Below are 19,820 nucleotides of genomic sequence, written 5' to 3'. Positions count from 1 at the left end.
TAAAACCCCACTCTTTGAAAATAAAATTAGAAGTATGGTTTTCAAATAATCTTATGTTATTGAAACAAAATTTTATTTACCGTGTATACCTATATATAGTATAGATGAGTAAGAAGCAGTCAGTGAATTGCTGATCAGTATCTTAGCACTTAACAGTAAGTGTTTTGAGTTGCATGGTTTGAGAAAGTACTGGTTCAAATGCTGTTAAAAATCAAATTTTTGTATGCTGTCTCTAGATGATTGGATGACCTAGTGGTTGTGTCAGTTGAAGAAGTGGAGTTGCATAGAAGTCACTCAGATGTTTTGCTGTGTGCTTGGTAGAACATTTTTAGATGTGCCGCAAGAGATATGTGGAATGCTAATACTTAGGGATTGACAGTTGGAACCCAGAAATAAGAATGTGAACAAATAAATTGAAAGGTTACAAAATGACTTTAATCATTTCACAATTCTGAACCACCACAAAAATAATAAAGTAGTATGAGGTATTTTATATTTATGGTTTAGATTAGCCCCATTTTGCCAGGGCAGTTTGGAATTTAAGTTATCTGGTTCTTGGCCCTGCCTTTATGTATCCTTTTTATCAATAGGGCTTTTTTGCCCACTCAAGGAATAGCCAGTTAAGAAACTGCAATCCAAGCAAATCTTGCCTTATGAATGGGATTTCAGGTAACAGGAAAAGTTTAAAAACTAGGGTGTTACGTGTTGGAAGTGACTTGTCTCTCGACTGCTATTTAAGTCTTGAGTTTGTTTTTCTGATACAAAATAGAACAATACCTTACCTATTGCTTCTATTGTTTTTGTAAGTATATCCTTTTCATTATCCTTTCCTCCTTTGGTTTGAATTTTTATGGAAGAAATCAAATGATTATACATAGTGATAATATCCCTTCCATTTATAGAAACATTATATTAAATGCTGATTAAACTCTTGATATTTTCTAGAGGTGAAATCTTTTTTTTTTTTTTTTTTTTTTTTTTTGAGATGGAGTTTCGCTCTTGTTACCCAGGCTGGAGTGCAATGGCGCAATCTCGGCTCACCGCAACCTCTGCCTCCCGGGTTCAAGCAATTCTCCTGCCTCAGCCTCCTGAGTAGCTGGGATTACAGGCACGCGCCAACATGCCCAGCTAATTTTTTGTATTTTTAGTAGAGACGGGGTTTCACCATGTTGACCAGGATGGTCTCGATCTCTTGACCTCGTGATCCACCCGCCTCGGCCTCCCAAAGTGCTGGGATTACAGGCTTGAGCCACCGCGCCCGGCCGGTGAAATCTTTATAATATATTTAGGATGGTGTAGAAGGAAGTAATTTCCCTCATAAAATAAATGTGCAAAGAACAGCAAAGCCCCTATGTGTTATTGGCTAGGCGTATTTATTAACAAGTTTGGATGCATCAGGTTTACATTTGTAAATCAAATGCATACCACTGCAAAATTTCAAATTGTCATGTATTTACAGGATAGCCAACAGTTAATTGAAACTTGCCATGGTTAAATTTTGCTTTAAATAATCTCCAAAAGTAATGAGTGGCTGGGCACTCACTCATGCATGTAATCCCAGCACTTTGGGAGGCTGAGGCAGGCAGATTGCTTCAGCCCAAGAGTTTCAGACCAGCCTGGGCAACATGGCAAAACCCTGTCTCTACAAAAAAAATGCAAAAATTAACCTGGCATCATATTGCATGCCTGTAGTCCCTGCTACTTGGGAGGCTGAAGTTGGAGGATTGCTTGAGCCTGAGAGGCAGAAGCTTCCGTGAGCCAAGATCTTGCCACTGTACTCCAGCCTGGGTGACAGAGCCAGACCCTGTCTCAAAATGAAAACAAAAAAATTAGTGAGTGATGTAAGTATGACATTCCTGCTGAAGTAATCTGGGAAGCATCTACAAGGGGTAGTTTTCCCAAGAATATTACCCTCAACATTTTTACCTTTTCTTTTACCTTTCTTCTCTGAAGGTATCTTAAAAGTAAATACTCAAAACTAGAAAGTTTGATTATTAGTGTTTAGTTGTAAATTCTTTTAAAATGCACATTACTTTTAAGTCATCTAGAGATTGTGTGGATTGTCTCCCTCAGCCCCACTAAGTGCTTCTCTGTCTTCAGTGGTCTAGAAGGCCAAAAATGGTTTCTCGGACTATCTTGCATTTAGGGTTCTAGATATAAAATAGTTGATGACAATTAGACTATATATATATGGGAGATTTGAAGGGAGTTTCTTCGTTTTTCTGGTCTGGGTCATGAAGAAGTGAGATTTTGCCAATAGTAGCAAAACTGCAGCATAGCATTATTTGTTCTCCAGCATCTTGAGTTATCAAGAGGCTTTTGTGGCTAAGGCAGCAGCTAGACTGTTTCATCGTTTACATACCGTAGCTTCTGGGGTATTCAGAGGCAGTTGTGACAACTTCCTGATTCAGGCTTTCCAATCCTTGGATAACAGTTATTTGCCATATGTTCTTAGATTTAGTGGTTCCATTGGTAGCTTCTTGTGATTTCAGTTCTGTAGTATTCTGGTAGTCACTTCTGGAGACATTCCCTATAGCCCCGCCTTCATTCTTTCCCATAATTAAGTACCTGATTCTTTTTAACTTGCCGTATTCTCAAAATATCTAGTGGTTTCTATTCCCTCCACCAAATCCTGATTGACCAAAGTCAAGAGCATCCTTTGATGACAAAATGCTACTCTTCCGTTTTGTAGATAGTACTGTATGTGATGCAGTATTTTTCTTGACCCTTTCTTTGGACTTGTGATGGGGTACCCCATTTACTTGGCCTGCAGCACTCAACCGCTTGCAGGAGGGAGCACGTGAGCAAGTAAATGCAGGATCTAGCCGGCTGCTTTGGGTGCTGTCAGGAGCAAGTTTCATGCAGGCCCCACGAAGGCACCCAGGTTGCAGTACCGGTGACCGCTGAAGCCTCAGAGGGTGTTTTACAGTGCTCCCTTAGCTCTACCATCTGTGGACAGCGGTGTGTTACCAGCTCAGTGGGCCCCTTGCTTTGTGTGGGGCGGCTGCCCTCTACTAGTGAGGACAGAGAGCCAGTGTGACAGCTTTTTTTTTTTCCTTCCCAAGATGGAGTTTCGCCCTTGTTGTCCAAGCTAGAGTGCAGTGGCTCGATCTCAGCTCACTGCAGCCTCCACCTCCTGGGTTCAGGAGATTCTCCTGCCTCAGCCTCCTGAATAGCTGGGATTATAGGCACCCGCCACCATGCCCAGCTAATTTTTGTATTTTTAGTAGAGACAGCGTTTTGCCATGTTGGCTAGGTTTGTCTTCAACTCTTGACCTCAGGTTGATCCACCTGCCTTGGCCTCCCAAAGTGTTGGATTTACAGACGTGAGCCACTGCGCCCAGGTAGACAGCCTTTTTTGGGCACCCGCATTCAGTGGGTCCCAAGCTCTTTCTTGTCCCACATTCAAGAAGAATGAGGTCATGCCAGACATTTGAAGGATGGTGGAGGCAGAGAATTTTCTTTAGTGATGAAAATGGCTCTCAGCAGAGAAGGAAGCTAAAGAGGGGACAGGATGGGCAGATAATCTTCCCTGATGTCAAGCCATCCCTCTGAAGTCCAGGCACCTTTCCAGTCAAGTTGCTTCTCTCCCTTTACTGACTGAGTCTGGGGTCTTTATCCACACAGAATGAGGGGTGGGATGGGCTGTCAGTAGTTTTAGAAAAGGCAACATTCGATTGGGAAAAAGACATTATTCAGAAAGAACAAATTGGGAGAGAATTGGTGAACAAGGATAGAAGTTCTCACTTTGGGCCACAGTTCAGGGTTTTGGTTCCAAGTTGTGGTTTCACTGGGTACCCGCCCCTGTCTGCCTAGAATGTCTCTGCCTCCTGCCTCTGTCATTGAACTTCAGATATATAAAGAGGTTATTCTCTGATATGTCATTGACTGAGCATTAATTATATTGACCCTTTTAGTGACTAAGTATAAAGCTCTCAACAAACTTATATACCTTTAAAAAGAAGAAAGACTATACCTGAATTACACATAATAATTTCTTAGAAGGCATCAAGTTTTTAATCAAATCTGAGGACCGTTTGGAAATGAAACCATTTACAGTTGCAGTTTAACCAACTCTTCAAGAGCATTACCTCCTGTAGCTTATATCAGTGCTCCTCAAACTTTAATATGCATACATATCACCTTGGGAACACTTGAGGTGTCTTTGAAGTGAAGATTCAGTAGATGTCGGTTGGGACTTAGGATTTTACGTTTCTAACAAACTCGGGTGATTGTGATTTTGTGAACCACAATTTGAGTAGCAAAGCCTATAGTGTTTATAGTTATAAATAAAAATAATTTATATTTCTATTTATGTGAACTTCTTTTTGAGTATTAATAATTCACAGAAATTTACCTGTTTTTTTTTTTTTTTTTTTTTTGAGACAGTCTTGCTCTGTTGCCCAGGCTGGAATGCAGTGGCATTCCATCTCGGCTCACTGCAGTCTCCACCGCCTAGGTTCAAGCAATTCTGCCTCAGCCTCCAAAGTCACTGGGATTACAGGTGCACACCACCACGCTTGGCTAATTTTTGTATTTTTAGTAGAGATGGGGTTTAACCATGTTGGTCAGGCTGGTCTCGAACTCCTAACCTTGTGATCCACCCAACTCGGCCTCCCAAAGTGCTGAAATTACAGGTGTGAGCCACCGCGCCTGGTCTCAGAAATTTGCCTTTTTAACCCAAAAATTGATTATTGTACACTGCTCAAAAGCTTGCTTTTTTTTTTCGCTTAGTAATATCTTTCTCATGAATAACCTTCCATGGCAGTACATACTGATCAGTTTAATTTTAATGGCTGCATATTTCAAGTATGAATATAGCATAATTTATAGGCAAGCTCCTTTTGAAAAAATGTAGAAGTGGGAAAATGCTTTCCCAAATAATGTGGATATGAAAATTCTTATACTTCTATACTTGGTATTTCTGTTGAGCAGGTTCCTAGAATGGGGATTTCTAGGTCCTAGTTCATGTGCATTTTAAATTTTCTGCCACACCTCGAGATTTGACCAAAGTTGCCATCTCGACAACAAATTATGACCTGTTTCTCTTACCTTTGTCACTGAATATATCAGTTTAGTTTAGTTTTGTGTTGTGTTGTGTTGTGTTGTGTTGTGTTGTGTTGTGTTGTGTTGTGTTTTGTCTTTTTCCTTCGAGACAGGGACTTGCTCTGTTGCCCAGAGCTGGAATGCAATGTTGTGATCTCAGCTCACGGCAGCCTCTGCCTCCTAGGTTCAAGCAATTCTCCTGCCTTACCCTCCTGAGTAGCTGGAATTATAGGCACGTGCCACCATGCCTGGCTAATTTTTGTATTTTTAGTAGAAGACAGGGTTTCACCATGTTAGCCAAGCTTCTCTCGAACTCCTGACCTCATGATCCGACTGCCTCAGCAGGGATTACAGGCGTGAGCTACTGCGCCCAGCTCATAGATAGTATCAGTTTTTAAGAACTTAGTCATTGTGGAAGATTTGAAGCATTCATTGTAATAAGGAGATTAGATGTTTTCTTGTGTTTTTCAGCCAAGTGTAACTTGTGAATTGATGAAGTGTCCATTTTTGTTGGATTATTTTCTTTATGAATGAGTATGCGTATTTAATTTTGTTGTAGAGTTTATAAATATTCCTTAGAATACAGATGTTTTTGTACTTCGTGGCCTTTCCGTTTCTAATACTGTTTAAGAAGTATTTTAAAAATACTCTTTAAATTTTGAACCATAAGCAGCTCATTGGAGGAGCTTGTAGATTTGATGAAAACATTAGCCCATTCTTCTGTAGGAAAATCTTAAAACTGAGTGCCTCTAACCTATTTAATTCTCTTTCAGATCAAATTCTGAAATAATAAAAAGGTGGGTTTTGGAGGCTTTCTCTGTATGCGAACCGGAATTTTTTTTTTTTTTTTTTTTTTTTACTTAGCTTTATCCTAAAATAAGAAAGTTGTCTCTGGAGATTTTTGAAAAAGCAGTTGCCTCCCACCTTGCTAAATAAAGGAATGCCATTCAGCAGTTTGGTTGTGAATTGATTGATTGATTGAGACAAGTTCCGCTCTGTCACCCAGGCTGTAGTGCAGTGACACAATCTCAGCTCACTGCAACCTCTGGATCCTGGGTTCAAGTGTTTCTCTTGCCTCAGCTTCCCAAATAGCTGGGATTACAGGCGCATGCCACCATGCTCGGCTAATATTTGTGTATTTTTATAGGGACGAGGTTTTGCCATGTTGGCCAGGCTGGTCTCAAAACTCTGACCTCAAGTGATCCACCTGCCTTGGCCTCCCAAAGTGCTGTGATTACAGGTGTGAGCAACCAAGTCTGGCTTTGGTTGTGATTCTACCTGGAGAGTTTGTCACACTCTTGAATGTGGGCCTGTCTGCCCACATGTGTGCATCCACATTATGGTTCTCCACCTTGACTGCTTATTGGAATCTCTTGGGAGCTTTTGAAAATAGTAATGCCCAGGTCTCCTCCTCAGCCCTCTTCCTCACCCCCAATATTCTGATGTATTTGGTCTGGGGTGTAGCTTGTTTAAAAGCTTCTTAGATGGCTGTGCACAGTGGCTCATGCCCTATAATCCCAGTGCTTGGGAGGCTGAGGCTGGAGGATTGCTTTAGCCCAGGAATTTGAGAGCAGCCTGGGCAACATAGCAAGATTCTGTCTCTAAAAATGAATGAATGGATGGATGGATGAATGAACCAACAAACATAGCAAGATCATGTTTCTAAAAATGAATGAATGAATGAATAAATAAATAATTAAAAGCTTCCTAGTTGATTATTATGTGCTACTAAAATTGAAAACCATTTGATCAAAGGATAGGGGATGATGGTTAAAGCTTTATCTGGGACATTTGACCTAATTGGAGTCACTAGTAAACTTTTTTAAAATGCAAAACTTTAAAGCAGATACAGCTGCTGTGAGCCTGGAATGTCATTTTCTTTAGATTATTAAAATACTAGATTGCCACATTCATGGGAGTTCTACAGATGTGCTTTTTCAGAGCCTCTGTAATGGGAAATTGTTTAGAGCAGTAGTTCCCAGTTCTGGCTACATGTCAGGATCATCTGGGGACCTTCAGATAAAAATGTTGAATGAAAACATATACTCATATACTCATATTCTACCCCTGACAGTTGAATCAGAATTGCTGGGGGTAAAGCCCAATTAATGATTAATTTTTTTTTTTTTTTTTTTTTTGAGCTGGGCATGCACCACCATGCCCAGCTAATTTTTTGTATTTTTAGTAGAGACGGGGTTTCACCATGTCGACCAGGATGGTCTCGAGCTCTCTACCTCGTGATCCACCCGCCTCAGCCTCCCAAAGTGCTGGGATTACAGGCTTGAGCCACCGCACCCGGCAATGATTAATTTTTAAAGTTCCTCAAGAGATTCTAATATGTAGCCAGAATGGATGGGGACAGGGCGTACTGATTTAGAGTTATATAACTAGAAAAGATGTAAGTTTTTGGTTGCCTTATGGTCCTAAAAGTTAAATGTACTGCTGCTAGTATTAGTCCTACTTTTCTGATTCTAGTGATTTTACTCAAACTGTTTTTGTTTGGTTTGTTTATATCCTCTAAAAAGTATGAAGAGCTCTTTATTTCAGCCAAGAGCTTGAATTGGCTTTTCACTAAACTATCAGTTCTGGTGGCACACAGAAGTGAATTTCTCTGCTTTGACAAGTCCTGGTAGGGATGGTGCTATAATCATAAATTAAATAATTCCTCCATATATTCAAATCCTATTAGACTTTTTTATCTTGGACCAAGTCATTTAGCGTCTATAACCTCATCTGCAAAATGTAAATCATATCTACCTTGCATAAAATACTGATGTGAGGATTAAATGAAATAATGTATATAAAGTATCTAGCATTATTTCTGGCGCTACATAATTTCAAATCTGTGTTCTCCTGTTTGGCTTCCCTTTTACTCTCATTGTTCTTTTTTGATACAGAGTCACTCTCCGTTGCCCAGGCTGGAGTCTAGTGACAATGATCTCGGCTCACTGAAACCTCCACCTCCTGGCCTCCTGCTTTCAAGCAATTCTCCTGCTTTGCCTTCCGAGTAGCTGGAACTACAGGCACAAGCCACCATGCCCTGCTAATTTTTGTGTTTTTAGTAGAGACGAGCTTTCACCATATTGGTCAGGCTGGTCTCAAAACTCCTGATGTTAGATGATCCACCCACCTTGGCCTCCCAGAGTGCTGGGATTACACTGCGCCTGCCCCCCCACCCCTTTTTTTTTTTGAGACTGAGTCTTGCTCTGTCACCCAGGCTAGAGCATTGGCCCTATTTCTGCTCACTGCAACCTCCACCTTCTGGGTTCAGGTGATTCTCATGCCTTAGCCTCCCAAGTAGCTGGGATTACAGGCATGCGTCACCACTCTGGCTAACTTTTGTATTTTTAGTAGAGCTGAGGTTTCACCATGTTGGGCAGTCTAGTCTTGAACTCCTGACCTCAAGTGATCATTTGTCTCAACCTCCCAAAGTGCTGGGATTACAGGTGTAAGCCCAGCACCTTTTTTTTTTTTTTTTTTTTTTTTTTTTAAAGTGAGATGGGGCCTCACTCTGCTGCCTAGGCTAGAATGCAATGACAATTCAGATGGGATCCTGGCACACTACAACTTTGAACTCCTTAGCTTAAGTGATCCTCCTGCCTCAGCCTCCTGAATAGCTGGACTACAGGCATGTCCCACCTTTCCTGGCCTGTGCCCTGTAATGTTGGCTTTTCCACTGTGTCATGTAAATGGAATCAAACTCATTTTTAAATTGGGCTTTTATTTTCTTATTGTTAGGTTTTGAGATAATTTGAAATTATTATAGGTACAAATTCTTCGTCAGTAGGTAATTTGCAGCTATCTTTTCCTAGTCTGTGATATATCTTGTATTCTCATAACAGTGTGTTTTTACTTTTGGTGGATTTCAGTGTTGCCAATTTTCTCTTATGGATTATGCTTTTGATGTATGTATGAACTATTTGTGTAACTCAAGGTCTCAAACATTTTCTAAGTTTTATAGTCTGATTTACATTTGGGTCTCATCCATTATTAATTTTTTATTAAATGTGAGCTAAAGTACATTTTAAAAATGTGTACATCTTAATCTATTACTGTTTTTTTGTGAAAAATCAGTTTTGCTGTATTTATGTGGGTCTATTTCTGGTTTCTCTTTGATTCTTTGGATCTGTGTATCTTTTTGCCTGTACTGTAACTTAATATTATGTTTTGAAATCAGGTGTTCTGTTTTAAAATTTTTCAAAATTTCACGATTCTAGTTTCATTGGTATTCCATATAAACTTTAGAATCACTTTGATATTTACCCCAAAATCCTTGGATTTTGATTGGCATTGAGTGGAATCTGGAGGTCAGTTTGGGAAGAATTAACATTTTAACTATTTTGTTTTCCAATCCCTAAAGATGGTGTATATCTCCATTATTTAGATCTTATTAAAATTTATTTCATCAGTATTTTGCAGTTTTTAGTGTACGTGTTCTTCATATATTAAATTTATATGTATATATTTCACATTTTGTTGCTATTGTAAGTGGCACTTTAAATTTTTTTGATTTTCAGTTACTCATTGCTAGTATGTAAAAATATAGCTGATCTTTTATATTAGCCTTGGACTTTGCTAACCTCATTTCTTCTAAGATTATTTTTTATAGATTAATAGGATTTTCTGCATAGCCACATACGTAGTCATCTGTTACTAGAAACAGCTTTTTTCCTTTCCATTTTCTATCTTTTATTTCTTTTTTTCTTGCCATATTGTATTTGTAAGACTCCAGTACAGAGTTGACTAGGATTGATGAAAGTGGACATCCTTGTTTTGTTTCAGGTCTTAGGGGAAAGGCATGTGGTCTGTCGCCATTCATATAATGTTAACATTAGTTTTTTGTTTTGGTAGATTACTAAATGGAAGAAGTATCTTTTCTGTTTTTTATTATTGAGATGGAGTCTCGTGTTGCCCATACTGGAGTACAGTGGCACCATCTCAGCTCAACTACGGCTTCTGACTTTCAGATCAAGTGATTCTCCTGCCTTACACAGCCTCCGGAGTAGCTGGGATTATAGGCACCCACCACCACACACCTAGCTAATTTGTGTATTTTTGTAGAGCTATGGTTTCACCTTGTTGGGCAGACAAGTCTCGAACTCCTGACCACCTCAAGTGATCCACTTGCTTCTGCCTCCCAGGGTGTTAGGATTATGTGTGTGAGCCACCGCACCTGCCCTAGAAGTGCCTGTTCCTAGTTTGCTGAGAGATTTTTATGATAGTGGATGTTGAATTTTGTCAAATGCTTTATCTGTAACCTATCCTATGACTTCTTCATTAGGCATTTAGTGTGGTAATTAAATTGAATTTTGAATGTTTAAGACTAGCCTTAAAATCCTGGGATGAACCACACTTGACCTTGGTGTAGTTATCCTTTTTATATAATGCTAGATTGGATTTCCTAATATTTTGTTGAGGATTTTTGCATCTTTGTTCATACAGTAATTTTCTTGAAATGTCTTTGTCGAATTTTGATATCAGTATGATCCTATGGGAATTGGGGAGTGGTCCATCTTTGTCTAGTTTTTGGAAGAGTTGTGTAGATTTGTTTTTTTTTTTTCTTCTTCTTCTTATTCTGCTTCCTTGAATGATCAGTAGAATTTACCAGTGATAAGTTTTTGGTTCATGAGATTTCTTTGTGGAATAGAGTTAATTACATATTCAATTTGCTTAATAGGTACCGGGGCGTTTGTGTTACCTGTTTTTCCTTTAGTGAAGTTTAGTAATTTGTGTCTTTGAGAATTTGGCCTGTTTTATTGAGTTGATGAATTTAATGGGCAAAGAGTTCATAGTATTTGCTTTTTCATCCAAGGGAGAGTTTTATTAGTTTCATTCATCTTTAGCTTTTGGTTTTGTTTCTCTTTTTTTCCCCCCCTCTCAATTTCATTGGCTTCTCTTTATTATTCCCTTTCTTCTGCTTGCTTTGGATTTTTCTTCCCTTTTTTTCCCCTGAAGTATTTGAGGTCTTTCTGATTTTCTTATATAAGCATTTAATGTGATAAACTTTCCTGTAAACACTATTATGTCCCACAACTTTGATATGTTGCATTTTCATTTTTGTCTAGTTCAAGATATTTTCTAGTTTTATTTGAGATTTCCTCTTTCAAGCTTGTATTTAGTAAAATATGGTTTAATTTGGAAGTAGGCTGTCTACATATTCAGTGGATTACTGAGAGGAGTTTTGAAATCTCTTAAATATAATTATAGAATCATCTGTTTGATTTCTGTACGTTTTTGCTTTATTTTGAAGTTATACTGGTAATTTTCCTTGTTCTGTAGTTTGCTTTATCTGATAGAAATATAGCCACAGCCGGGCGCGGTGGCTCAAGCCTGTAATCCCAGCACTTTGGGAGGCCGAGGCGGGTGGATCACGAGGTCAAGAGATCGAGACCATCCCGGTCAACATAGTGAAACCCCGTCTCTACTAAAAATACAAAAAATTAGCTGGGCATGGTGGCACGTGCCTGTAATCCCAGCTACTCAGGAGGCTGAGGCAGGAGAATTGCCTGAACCCAGGAGGCGGAGGTTGCGATGAGCCGAGATCGCGCCATTGCACTCCAGCCTGGGTAACAAGAGCAAAACTCTGTCTCAAAAAAAAAAAAAAAGAAATATAGCCACAGTAGCTTTCATTTGGTTAGTGTTTGCATGATATATCTTTTCTCATCTTTTTGCTTTTAATCTCTACATATCATTATATTGAAAACTGAGCTGTTATGGACAGTATATAGTTTTGCCATTAAAAAAAAAAATCTGAGTGGTTGCCCAAATGGTTTGTTTTGAACATTTATACTTGATGTAATTACTTATGTAGTTGAATTTAGGCCTTTTAAAATTATTATTATTTTTAAATTTATTTTACTTTAGATACATACTATTTCTGGCATTTCTCCCCATGTTATCCCTCCCCATCCTCCCCTCCCTCCCCACCGCCCGTTGTCTCTCCCCTACCCCCCCACAACTGTCCCCTGTGTGTGATGCTCCTCTCCCTGAGTCCACGTGTTCTCATTGTTCAACACCCACCTATGAGTGAGAACATATGGTGCTTAGCTTTCTGTTCTTTGGTCAATTTGCTGAGAATGATGGTTTCCAGATTCATCCAAGTCCCTACAAAGGACGTGAACTCATTGTTTTTTATGGCTGCGTAGTATTCCATGGTGTATATGTACCACATTTTCTTTGTCCAGTCTATCATTGATAGGCATTTGGGTTGGTTCCAGGTCTTTGCTATTGTACATGGGGCTGCAATGAATCTACATGTCTTTATAGTAGAATGATTTATAGTTCTTCGGGTATATACCCAATAGTGGGATTGCTGGGTCAAATGGAATTTCTATTTCTAGATCCTTGAGAAATCACCACACTGTCTTCCACAATGGTTGAACTAATTTACACTCCCACCAACTGTGTAAGAGTGTTCCTATTTTTTCTTTGTTCCTCCTTTTTCTGCCTTTTAGATTATTTGAAATTTTAAAAATATTCTAGTTTATGTATCTATTGGCTTTTAAAAAGCTTTATCTCTTGGTCTTATGATTTTAGTGGTTGTACTAGGAATTATCATATAAATATCTAACTCTTGACATTCTAGTTAGGGTAACTATTTTATCTCCTCAAAGTAAAACAGATTTTCCCTCAGCCTCTTTATATGATAGTTGTCATATGTGTTATGTCTATAAACATTTAACTCTTCCCACCAAGCATGATGTTACAGTATTTACCATTCTGTTGCTCTTCCTTCTTTCCTGTGTTTGCAAGTTTACCCCAGTATCGTTTCCCTTCCAACCAAATAATTTCTTATATAGCTTTTCTTTTAGAGCAGGTCTTTCTCTAGCTCTTTTTCCCCTTCCATCCCTCTTTCCCTTCCTTCCTCCCTCTCTGTCTCTGTCTCTAAGACAAGAGTCTTGCCTTGTTGCTCAGGCTGGAGTGCAGTGGTGTGATCATAGCTCATTGCAGCCTCAACCTCCCAGGATCAAATGATCCTCTCATCTCAGCCTCCCCAGCTACTGGGACTACAGACAAATGCCACCACGCTCAGCTAATTTTGTGTAGTTTTTGTAGAAGTGGAGTCTCACCATGTTGCCCAGGCTAGTCTTGAACTTCTGGGCTCCTGTGATCTTCCTGCCTCAGCCTCCCAAAGGACTGGAATTAGAGGCATGAGCCACTGTGCCTAACCTGTTCTTGTTATTTGTTTGATAATGTCTTTGTCATCATTTCTGAAATATACTTTCACTGAATATGGAATTCTAGCCTGATACTTTTGTTAACCCACAAGGCCCTGAGAGATTGTTCATTTTTTAAAAAATATTTCTTCTTTCTTTTATTTTTATTGGATAATTTCTGTTGCCATGTCTTCAAGTTCACTGACTCTTCTTGTCATCTTTCTGATAGTGAGCCAGTCCAGTGAGTGAGTTCTAAAATTTCCATTTAAAAAAAAAAAAAAAGTAAACTCTTTCTTTTTGAGAATTTCAGATGGCGCACAGTGACTCATGCCTATAATCTCAGCACTTTGGAAGGCCGAGGTGGGAGGATCATTTTGAGTCTAGGATTTCGAGACCAGCTTGGGCAATATAGCAAAACCTTGTTTCCACTAAAAATAAAAAATATTAGCTGGGTGTGACAGCGTATGCCTGTAATTCTAGCTATTCAGGAGGCTGAGGTGGGAGAATCACCTGAATCCAAGAGGTTGAGGCTACAGTGAGCTGAGATTGCACCACTGCACTTCATCTTGGACAACAGAGTAAGACCTTGTCTCAAAAAAAATAATTTCGGCCAGGCACAGTGGCTCACACCTGTAATCACAGCACTTTTGGAGGCCAAAGTGGGTGGATCGCTTGATCAGGAGTTCAAGACCAGCCTGGGCAACAAGACGAAACCCTGTCTCTACTAAAAATAAAAAAATTAGCAGGACATGGTGGTGTCCACCTATAATCCCAGCTACTCGGAAGGCTAAGGCAGGAGAATCGCTTGAACTTGGGAATTTGAGGCTGCAGTGAGCCTAGATGATGCCACTGCATTCCAGCCTGGATGACAGAGCAAGATTCCATCCAAAAAAAAAAAAAACCAAGAGAATTTTGTATTTCGTTTGTTTTAAGGTGTTCACTTTTTACCTAATGGATCGTGGTTTTAATAACTGCTTTAAAAGTTGATAATTGTAATATCTGGGTCATCTAGAAGTCAGCATCTGTTGATTATCTTCTGCTTTAAGAATTGGTCGGTTTTGGCCGGGCACGGTGGCTCAAGCCTGTAATCCCAGCACTTTGGGAGGCCGAGGTGGGTGGATCACGAGGTCGAGAGATCGAGACCATCCTGGTCAACATGGTGAAACCCCGTCTCTACTAAAAATACAAAAAATTAGCTGGGCATGGTGGTGCGTGCCTGTAATCCCAGCTACTCAGGAGGCTGAGGCAGGAGAATTGCCTGAACCCAGGAGGCGGGAGGTTGTGGTGAGCCGAGATCGTGCCATTGCACTCCAACCTGGGTAACAAGAGCGAAACTCCGTCTCAAAAAAAAAAAAAAAAGAATTGGTCAGTTTTTTTGTTTCTGTATTTGCTATGTCTCGTAGTTTAGATTCTGTCCCAGATGTTTTGATTATTATATTGTGCGATTCTGAGTCCTGTTAAAATCCTTTAGAGAAAGTTGAAGATTTGTTTGTTTTAGTACACAGATCAACCTAGTTAGGTTATACCTGCAACTTCTTTCTCATCTTAAATAGTGCTTCCATTACCTGTTCAGTTTTCAAAATTTTTACCATGTTGTTGGCATTTGCCCCTCCCATTCCCACTTTGGTTGATCTAATCAGAATTGAGTGGTGATTTATATCATAGTTCTATTGAGAAAGCCTCTCTTAGACTTCTTTGGATGTGTTCCATGTCTATATAGGTAGCTTGCAGCTGGATCCACAGACTTAGGGATCTGCTTCTCTGTCTCTGTCATCAGTGATTATACCCATACCCATAGTCTTCAGCTCCCAGGAGCCTTCTTTATTGCTCTAGCCAGAAGCATGGAATTAGAGTTTTAGTCTTCTACCTGTCATGCCTCACATGGCAGTGAGCACATTTAGGGAGGCCTTGCCCTAACCATGTTAAATAAAAATATAGAGATGGAAACTAGGACTCTGTTTTGACAAAACTTAACCTAGTTACTTTTGGTAAACCAGTAGCAGATTGGGAACTTGTGGCTAGAACCAATATTTGGCACTAGCAACATCAAGTTACACTCCCTCTCCTTTCTCTTTTCCCTTTTGGCAAGTTGAGGCTCTTAACAATTCCTGAAATATCTTACCCCAAGTACCCTGTCCAGTGGTAGAAAATACAGTGTACTGGATGCCACAAAGTTACAGTCATGCAGTTTTATAATAACAGGAGACTTGTATCTCAATTGATGGATTATTGCTCTTATTTTACATATAGCTAAATCTAAATTAGTGACTTTATTGCAGTTGTAGGCAAATCTTCTTGTTAAAATCTGTTACTAATCTCAGAGTTCTTTTAAAATAAGTTTTAAATCACATTTCTAAGAAAAAGCTGGAGATGACTGTCTCTGTATTCTGTGCAAATGATAACTTAGGATCAGTTAAAATGTTTCTTTTCACATCTTAATTCTTACAGATGTGTGGTGTCTATCTACAGTGCTCTGTTAAAGATGGATTCTTAGGGGGGTGTGGGTTCAAAGAAGTAAGGAGTACCTAGATAAAACTAGCAAAATGTATTGAGGTGAGTGAGTGAGTGTCTGTATCTTTGGCTTTTGGAGGGGAGTATGCATGTATGTAAATTTTTCTGTAACAAATGGTACCGTTGAAAACAATTGGCATACATTTCTTTCATGTTGTTATTTTTATACAAGATAGTAATGTTTAAAGTATTAAATCAGTTGCTAATTATGGTCCAGCTCTGATGAAGTAAAGTAGTTTTAGTCCACAGAGATCTTTTTTGGAAGGTTATTTGATGTAGTAAAATTGTATATGAGATGCAAATAAGCAGACCCATGTTTGAGTTCTGCTTCTGCTATTGTAACTAGCTCTCATATCTTTGAATGAGTCAGGCCTTGCTGGTTTCTTAGGCTCCATTGCATTTTTAGTTAAAATTTTGTACTCTAAATAGTAAGCTCACTAGTTTTACGGGAAATGGAGATATTTGTGACAGCATTGAATGATGGGGCAGTAAACTTTGGTTTTATTTTATAGTAGTAACGTTTCCTTCTTGAACTGGCAGCCTAAAATAATACCCTGTAAACTACTATGTGGTACAGATATTTTTTCATTTTGGTTAAATATCTCTGAAGTGTCATTCTAACTTAAAAGTGACTTAGACTCATTTGAACTATTCAGTGCATAAGGTATTCAATGATTTTTTTTTTTTTTTTTTTAAATGGGGCTGACTAGGTTGCCCAGGCTGGAATCAAACTCCTGGACCTGAGATACTCCTGCCTCAGCCTCGTGATTGGCTGGGACTATAGGCACATGCGAGATTGCACCTGAGTGTTAGAAATTATCTTTCTTTTTTTTTTTCCCCCTTTCTTTTTTGAGTCAGAGTCTTGCTCTATAGCCCAGGCTGGACTGTAGTGGTGTGATCTCAGCTCACTGTAACTTCCATCTCCTGGGTTCAGGTAATTCTTGTGCCTCACCCTCACAAGTAGCTGGGACTACAGGTGTGTGTCGCCATGCCTGGTTAATTTTTGTATTTTTAGTAGAGACGGGGTTTTGCCTTGATCTCCGTAAGTGCTGGGATTACAGGTATAAGCACCTTCCCTGGCCGAAATTTTCTTGATTACATTTAGTGTGCTGATGTGGTGGTCTGTTGAAATTTTTATTTTTATTTTTTTTGCAATTAAGACAGCACCTGATTTACTATGGTAACTTACTTTTTGTTTAATATCTTTTTGGGTTATTTTGAATCCTAAAGAAACCTGACATAGTAATATGGCAGGCTATGTTTAAATAGTCTTGATCTTATCATTAAAACGTATTTCCTTAGAGGAATAAAGAATTATTCTAGGGATGGAAATTTGGGTGGAGTATTATGGAAATTTAACTTCAACCTAGGAGTTCAGTAAATGTCAATGAAGTGCTATTACCTTAAAAAATGACTTTTTTTCCCCTCCTCCTTTAGAATCCAGCAACTATCACAAGAATACTCCTTAGCCACTTCAATTGGGATAAAGAGAAGCTAATGGAAAGGTAAGGAACTATATTGTCAGCTTTGTACTTAGAAGTAACAACAGAAAGCCTGTTGAACTAAATTTACAAGAATCGAGTAAGGAATTGATTAATACACCAGTATGTGGTTTGTTCACATACTGTTATAGCAGTATGTGGTTTGGAAATTTGCAACTAGTAACAACTTTAATTTCTTGTATTCCCCTTTTGTAAATTTTGCAGTAAATTTAATATTAGGGAATTCAGGCTTATGTTTCTTTTTATTTGAGAGTATGTGTGTTTGGGGGTGGTGCTTCAATATCTTCTACATATATCCTCTTGGGTACCGAGAACCAAAAACAGGTATAGAAAAAAAGCACCTGATAACATTCTTGGAATAAATGAATATGATCTTCCTTTAATTATTTAAAAAGACTTCTTGCTCATAAACTTTTAAGCCTGTGTCAGGCATATTAGTAACATTTATTCAGTAGAAACAAAATTGAGAAGTTGCTTAGGCTTTTTTGGCCACCAGACCAGGTGCTTGAACTGGTTTTCTGGTTTCAGGGCAGGATTCTGTTCCATTGGGTTTTAAAAAGTGTTTCCTAGATATGACTGAGCTTGGTGTCAAACAAAAAATGTTTCCTTTCTAGTTCTGAAAGAGAAAACGTTAGTGGGACTGGAGAATGACAGTATTAATGTCATTCTTAATCCTGGTCTGCTTTTTAGATTGGAAATTTGTTCAATTGGAAATTTGGGACATGCATTAATGGTGGTAGGATGACAATTTATATTCCATTATCAATCCTAATTTTAATAAAAAATTACAACTAGTTGTTGATAAACGAGAACCTGTATATTGTAGAAATAGATGGAAATTATTTCTCATTTGATTTTTAAATACAGAATGTATTTTATAAAACAGATATTAAATAATACTATCACCCCATTTCATACACCTTGCATCCTAATTACAATTTAATAGTAACAAAAATAACTATCAATTTTTGAACCCTCTATCAAGTATTTTACTTTATCCTCCTGATAGCTTTATGAGGCTGGAAACTATTCCCATGTAATTGATGTGGAAACTAAGGTTTGAAGCTTAAATTTTTAATCTGTAAGTTTTGTAACACAAGGAGTTAGCACCAAAACACAGGTTTGTTGGGCTTCAAAACTATGTCTTAAAGGCATTCTGTATAAAGCTTTCCCATGGTTCCCATGAAGGATACCTAGTTTGATTTTTTTTTTTCTTTTTTTTTAATGGATCTGACCATGTTTTTTGATGTCAGTGGTGTTCTTTAATTTTGGTAACATTTACTTTCTGGCTAATAGACACCTCTTCTAGTAGGAAGGGTTTTTATTGTTTACTTCTAAAAGTAATGAGTTACACTGATTTACTCAGTTTCTTCCATATTAATGTGTTTCTCCAAGACATTCTGAATTTTGTCCTATAACACTGCTGAAAATATTTTTCCATTAAATATTGACTCAATATTTATGTACCATTATCCTTAATTTTGTACTTAATTTGGGAACTGTGACTTCTGCTCAGTTTTTCTGGGAACCTTAAACTGCTCTAAAAAAAGTAAGTGGAGCTGGCCAGGCATGGTGGCTCACGCCTGTAATCCCAGCACTTTGGGAAGCCAAGGTGGGTGAATCATGAGGTCAGGAGTTCGATACCAGCCTGGCCAACATCGTGAAACGCTGTCTCCACTAAAAATGCAAAAAATTAACAGGGCATGGTGGCGGGCACCTGTAATTCCAGTTACTTGGGAGGCTGAGGTAGGAGAATTGCTTGAACCTGGGAGGGTGGAGGTTGTAGTGAGCTGAGATCGTGCCGCTGCCCTGTTGACAGAGTGAGACTCCGTCTCAAAAAAAAAAAAGTGGTAAATGAGAATTTAAAATTGAAAGGTGGTTTCTGGTAAACTTCTTGAGTATGTGAACGTTTCAGTTTCTCCTTGCAGTTTCTGTAGATAAGCTATTGGGTACTTAAAAGATTTATAATTCATTCTTTAAAATCAATATGCAATATCTTTTTGTCTAATTTAATGATTTTCACATTATGTTTTATGTTGCCTGCTATTAGACACATTTTCTTTTTAAACCATTTTACCGATGTATCTTTTCCATTTTTTAAATATTCAACCTTTCTGGCTTATTTGGTTTTAGGAGTATCTTTTGTAAATACCATGTGGATGATGTTTTAAAAAAATCTGAATAAAAAAACTTACTTTTTAATAACTGAGTAACATATTCATGTTTTATAATTAATGTTTAGATTTCATTATTGTCATTTTAAGTTGTGCTTTATAATTACCATTTCTGTTCGCTTATTCTGTTGACTTCATCAGATTTTCCTTTTTCTTGAATTATTTCAAAGTTATATATGTTTTCTATTACAGTTTTTCTAGTCACTTTTATAATTTGTACCTGCATACTTAAAACTATATAAATGTTTATAACAATATTTACTTGAAGTTTTGTATCCTCTATACAAGACAAAAAACTGTAGCATACGTTTTTTTCTTTGTCATTTCCTTTTCCCTATCAGCTTGATAAGTTGATGTTTGATTTTATTTTTTTTCTTTTTGAGACAGGGTCTCACTCTGTCACCCAGGCTGGAGTGCAGTGGTGAGATCAC

At 38.3% G+C, this 19,820-nt stretch overlaps 1 protein-coding gene across 1 annotated transcript in view; it reads left to right on the top strand.

Annotated features, from left to right (window-relative positions):
• Positions 1–19,820, top strand: part of ARIH1 (ariadne RBR E3 ubiquitin protein ligase 1) — a 129,821-nt gene that overhangs the window by 25,711 nt on the left and 84,290 nt on the right. The window contains exon 2 of the mRNA XM_039468840.2: positions 17,151–17,218. Within this exon, the coding sequence (XP_039324774.1) occupies positions 17,151–17,218 (68 nt within the window). The remainder of the gene's footprint in view (positions 1–17,150; positions 17,219–19,820) is intronic.

The sequence above is a fragment of the Saimiri boliviensis genome, chromosome 2 (genome assembly GCF_048565385.1).
Source record: "Saimiri boliviensis isolate mSaiBol1 chromosome 2, mSaiBol1.pri, whole genome shotgun sequence".
Classification (NCBI taxonomy): Eukaryota; Metazoa; Chordata; class Mammalia; order Primates; family Cebidae; genus Saimiri; species Saimiri boliviensis.
Note: the sequence above shows the minus strand (reverse complement) of the source record. Positions and strands in the feature narration are given on the sequence as shown.